The 6,073-nt window shown below is 44.1% G+C and overlaps 1 protein-coding gene across 1 annotated transcript; it reads right to left on the reverse strand.

Annotated features, from left to right (window-relative positions):
* Positions 1-895: 895 nt before the first annotated feature.
* LOC114553748 (uncharacterized) lies at positions 896-5,960 on the reverse strand. Its single transcript, XM_028575087.1, has 4 exons — positions 5,678-5,960; positions 3,115-4,320; positions 1,219-1,417; positions 896-915 (listed from the first exon to the last, which is right to left on the reverse strand). The coding sequence occupies exons 2-4, from the start codon at positions 4,183-4,185 to the stop codon at positions 896-898; spliced, it is 1,290 nt and encodes a 429-aa protein (XP_028430888.1). The 5' UTR covers positions 4,186-4,320; positions 5,678-5,960.
* Positions 5,961-6,073: the final 113 nt, after the last annotated feature.

Here is a 6,073-nt window from a genome sequence, read left to right on the forward strand (position 1 = left end):
TGCATTTTAATTTTGTACAATTTAATTGTTTGTCAAAATGTGGGCCATGTATACTTAGGAGGAAACCACGTTTTGGTGCTGACATTTAGCACTGTACCCCAGTCACAGATTGTGCTTTTAAAGTACTTGAACGGCACAAGCATCTCCACTCTTGACAATGGAACAGACATTTAAAAAAGAGCTTCAGTACAAAAGCAAAGCAGTTATATACTGTAACAACCAGGCAAATAAAGGCATTCACACTGACATTTACCAAGAAGCTGAGAGCTTCCAACAGTACAATATTACAACACAAGCCCACACACAAACTCACCGATTATCACTGTCACCTTGAATATAAAATAGAGGTAGAAGCGTAAAACGTAATCCTACTGATGCAATCAAAAGTGGTGTTGACTGTCAATGTGAAAGTTCACTCTCAATCATTAAAAAAAAAAAGTTTCTGGCATTAAGGATATCCAGTAATTTGGAATAAATCGTTTTGTAATCATAAAGAAGTCTTACATAATGTAAGGCAGAAAAGATATAACTAGAAACGATATGATCATCAGCAGTAAAGGACCTGAGGGAGTATTTTTTCTGTGCTTTTCAAGGAACGTGGGCCGATTTTGTCAGAAATGCTTGAAAAAATGTGAACTCTCGCTTTAAAACTTCCTCAGATCTTCCTCAGATCCACTGTCACAGAAGCAGCTCCCTGTGGCAACACATATATGTACACTTTGGTTCACCAATTTCACAGAAGTAAGATCTGAATTCTGTGTTATCATAGACTTTGATCAGGCCTACAGCAAATGTAATGTTTAACTCAACTCACATAGTCAGTGTTTGATCCCTGACTTACCTTGACAAATATGCTAATTTAAGTTTACCTCTGGGGGAATCCTGAGAGTTCGTCCTATCTATCTTCTTTCACTCCTTTGATACAATTGAAAAAACGACAAGTCAAGCACAGAAAGATAATTCAGGAGGTAGAAAGACAGCAGATATAGGCTGACAATAGCAGAGCTTAAAACAGATTGACATGCTTCATGTCCTTTAAACAGCAACCCTCCCCACATTACATGCAGTTACTCCTTGGACCTCTCAACTCAGGGGCCGAATAGTGTCTCCTGCGGACTACCTCTGCTTCCTTCTTCTGGCCCCCTGCTTGCCGCTCTGGCCCTAGGGGAATCTGGGGTTGTGGTGCCTCTAAAGACTCACACCCTCCCTCTGACTTACTGGGTGAGGTTTTTGGCTCCAGTGTGGCCGACGCTGGAGGCTGGGGGGCTGAGATAGGGGTGAGAGCCAGGCAGACGTCCCCAACACTGAGCTGGCGGCAATGCAGGCCACAGAGACGGGCAGTCCTCTGAGGGCTGCAGGAGGACCAGCCTCTCCCACGCACAAAGAAGGGGTACTCCACGTAGACGTCCACCAACTCCTGGAGGAGGATGATACATATGTACAGGAAGATTAGACACCAAAATGCAGCATACGTAGATGTTCACTAGGGGGTGCTACTGTTCCAGTTTGAAGAACCTTTAAAAAAGAAGAAGTATTTATCTGAAGCATGCAATACATTCAGTAGAGACCTTTGATGAAAGCAGGCTTGTAATGATGAGCTATTTGCACAGTTAACACCATTATCCCTGACCTATAACTGAATGGTTGATGTCATTTTACCACATGCCAAACACAAAGATAGGTTAACGTCCTGCCATAATGTTTAAATATAACTATTTTGGAAATTTTATTTGCAATTTTGACCCTATGAGTCAAGTGGCTTTGATGTTATTATAAAACATGTCAAATTACCTGTATGACACAAGCTTTGTTTGTAGAAAAATGAAACAATCCCAGCGACATCCGAGAGGTGGAATGCATTACTGTCTGTCACAGTTTTGTTTTTTAAATACTAGGATTGTGGGCATCAGCACTTTCATTTCTACCAAAGACATTCAACTTTGACATGATCACATAATATAGTTTCAGTTTTTACAAAGGCTGCTTTATTTCCCAAAGCAGCTGGCTGGGTACTGTAGATTTTAGCAGACGTTACTGAAACCAAACCAGGTGGTGCAGTTGGGGACTATTTTTAGCAGTGGATTAATACAAATTTTGTGTGCTAGTATTTTATGGCACCAGGACATTGTATGTGGGAGGGTCCATTTTCATTGTCGTTTAGTTCAACGGTGTGGCTAATTTATCTATTTTAATAGTTTTTGGACAATAGAGCTCTATGGAGCAGAGGAATACGATAATCAAGCTTTGGCTACACAGACAATACTTGTTAGTAAGATTCTTTGTTGGTTTTGGTATTTTATATATATAATAGTAAAGACTAAAGGCATTTTCTCATTAAGAATTTGAGAGGATTTAAGAATTTGTACAATGTATCTTAACCCCATTTAAACAGTTAAAGTGCCCATATTATGAAAAAAATCACTTTTTCTGGGATTTGGGGTGTTATTTTGTGTCTCTGGTGCTTCCACATGCATACAAACTTTGCAAAAAAAAACATCCATGCTGTTTTGAGTGAGATATGGTTTCTGAATGTGTCCTGCCTTCAGTCTCCGGGTGAGCTGTTCAAAATCTGCACGGCTTTCTACATCACTGGCCGAAACAAGGGGCCTAGGGGGCTAAGCGTTAGCATGTTAATGCTAGCATGCTAGCGCTAGCAATGCTCGTTCGAATTCACCCTAATATACAAAATAAATTGTATAGAACTACTTCCATGTCCCTGTTCTGAAGGTATTCCACGCAAAGTTGGAAGTGCGCCCTCGTTTAGAAGAAGTCTCCCGGCTAATCCTGCCTTGTACAGGCCGAAGTTGGAGAAACAGCTAGCTAGCTCATGTAATCCTTACCTAGCTACTGCGCATGAGCGACTGACAACAAAGATGTTACAGAAGTTGAGAGGTCTCACTCTGTAGCTAAAACAGAGACCTGACACAGGGTGAAAAGAGGAGCTGCAGCAATGTGCAGTACAACAAAAATATGGTGTTATGGGAGATTGTACCACATCTCCCATATTACCTGAATGCAACATTTGGTCGATATAATGCGTAAGAAAAAAAAATGCCAGCTACATGGAAAGGGTCTGTTGAGAATGGTGAATACTACTATGTGATTTTCCTTCACCTGGGACGGCTGGTCGTGAAGCAGGATAAGGAGCCGCGAAATGGAGGCGGAGGAGGCCGAAGGAGAGATGCTTTGCACCGTGCAGCAGCTCAGGCGCAGGTCTGGACAGGCCAGTGATCCCAGCAGGAAGTCTTCCGTCTGCAGGTGTTCCACGCTCCTCAGCCGCCCGTCTCTGAGCTCGATCAGAGAGCCTGCCATAAAGTGAGGGAGCAGCCAGGGAAAGTGGTTAGGAGAGGAAGAGGAGGAAGAAGCCTGCTCAGAAGAGGGCAGAGCAGGAGATCTGGATGCGTCCTCCTTCATGGAGGTGTATGTGTTGCTTGAGTTGTCGTCAGGGGAAACTCTTATGAAGGAATGTCCAGAAGTGGGATGTTTGACACCCTTTGCTGATTTGTGCAACACATCATATTGCATTTTAAGGTCCTCATGCGAAGAGTGAGGTAGGCATGTGCTCAATGATGGAGGACTTGCTTTTTCAACCCTGGGGAAATGCTCAGCTTTTATGTCTCTTCTCTTCACGTATGGTCCTTTATTCCTCACATTGCTCTGCCTCTCTGTGTTTAAACTCTTGTCCCTTAATGTCTTCAGCTGCTCCCAGCCATACCCTCCACCCACCCTTTGGAAACCTTCAGTGACCAAGGAGACTGGGCTGAATCTGGAGGGATGGTGTGGATGGCCCAGGTGGAGTGCAGGTGTGTCGGACGAGTGGCCGTGGTGCTGATAGTAGTGAGAAAAAGCCCATGCAGGGTGCAGGGGGTTGAACTCTCTCCACTCTGCCAGGCCATGATGATCCCTGAACGCAGAGAGGTTGTGAGGTTTGGACCTGGCGGATGAGTGAGTCTGCATCCAGGGCTGGTACAGTGCAGGAACCCGTCTCGGTACGGGCTGGAAAGGGCCTGTGTGCTTTGTTTTAAACTCACTGTGGCTCTTGTAAGGGTAGGGTGCCTTGAATGTTGCAGCATCGCAGTGCTGCTGCTGCTGCTGCTGCTGTGGTGAGATCGGTCTTTGGTCCCTCTTTTTGAGTGGGAGTCTGTCCCTGTCTGGGACTAGAGCTGGGTTTGGTGTGAAGCTCATTGGCTCACGCTGCCTGTCACTCACACTGGCACTGCATGCCCCCCTGCAGAAGTTGAGGAGGTGTTGTGGTCATGTGACACAGACTACAGTCTCTTGGCAAGCGCTGCGGAGAGTTAGGTCCAAGGTCGTCACGATCTATGAAGTAGAAGAAACAACAAATATCGGTGCACTTAATATCCTTGCAAAAGAGGCGTCAAGCAAGAAAATCAATTGAGTTTCTGTTTAGACTCTCTCTTTCTCTGTCTGTCACTTTCTCTCTCTTGATAAATGACATAACTTTCTCCACGCCAACCACCAACTGCCACACTGAAGGGGTTTAGTTTGATGGACAAGTCCCCAAAAGTTACTATGGTTACAAAGTACTGTACTGCACAGTGTGGCTGTGAAGGAACGGACATAATTTGACACAACAATGCAAAGTTTGGGGGGTGATTAATTAGAGGTTAGCTTTGATCACGACATTAATGATATAATTTAATCCAGTTTTCATGGGGACATTTTCCAATAGAAACAAAGGGAAGTGTGTGTATTCAGTGACTGAATAGGTGCAGGATGTTAAACCCTGCATCTTTCTCGTGGGACTGAAGTGCTCTCCAACACCTTAAGCTATAGAAACCCCATCATCCTCCTTACATGCATGCACAATAGTGAATCAGTTCGTAAAGGGGGGCTAATATAACCACCTTGTGGCTACACACACACATGCACGCACGCACGCACGCACGCACAAACACTTTCTGCCCTATCCAATGACTACAGACACATTACAGTATTTATACAAAGTGATGCAGGGAAGTAAAGAGCAGTGCAGGAGTTTTACAGCCTGTCAATGCAAAGCTCATCTCAATGCCCTGTATTATGTAATCACCATAGCTGATCACCGCCGCTGAATGGACCTCTTTCACTCAGACAACACCCTCACACTCTCATTCCTGTGCCAGCACTCAGCATTATACCATGACACATATATAGATAAGTATTTGTCAGCTAAGTGCCTGCAGTAAAAATGTAAATTCATTCAAAAAGCATTGAGGTTCGAGGGCTGCTTACTCACAGTACACTGACACACAGGTATGATTAGATCATAACGTAAACAGGCCATCACTGTAGTGTTATCCAGGCAGAATAACCTTATAGGGTGATCAGTTTGCCACAGTTCAAAAATGAAATATGTATACACAGCAGCGTTTGATGTGTTTTTTTTGGTGCCATCGTGATAATAATAATCTGCAATGAGGACAGGATCATTTGCATATCAGTAGTGACTAGGTCAGCTTGATGTTTCTATCTATGGAGCTGTAGCGCAACACAACAAAATGTAACCTCTGGTGCTGAATCCCACAGACCACAAAGAGTTCCTCAAACATGCATTCGGCGGGAAACTAATGCTTATATTGGTTGGCTCTCTTGCTAAACTTAAAGACACGAACATACTACATACATCTAGACAAACTGGTTTTAAGAGAAGCTTCATGTTTGGAGATTTACTTACTCGTTCCTCCATCCATCCATCCATCCGTCCCTCTGTTTGACCCATCGTCACAAAGCGTGTCCATCCATGTTCACAGACGCTCCACATGCACCTGTGTGAGCAGAATGATCAGACGCATCCAGACAAGCTCAACAGACTGTCTATCAGACACGCTCTCCTCCCTTTCTCTTCTCCTCTCTCTCTCTCTTTTCCCTCCTACTTGCTCTTACATTTTTACACTCCCACTCTACTCAGTCAGTCCTGTTAACCTTTCTCAGACAAATTTGATGTCTCTCCCTCTCCCTCTCTTACTTTCTTTCTCTCTCTCTCTCTCTCTCTCTCTCTCTCTCTCTCTCTCTCTCTCTCTCTCTCTCGCAATCTCTCACATCTGAACTTGTCCAACCTGTGCTTGCTGCA

Source organism: Perca flavescens, chromosome 4 (assembly GCF_004354835.1).
Source record: "Perca flavescens isolate YP-PL-M2 chromosome 4, PFLA_1.0, whole genome shotgun sequence".
Lineage (NCBI taxonomy): Eukaryota > Metazoa > Chordata > Actinopteri > Perciformes > Percidae > Perca > Perca flavescens.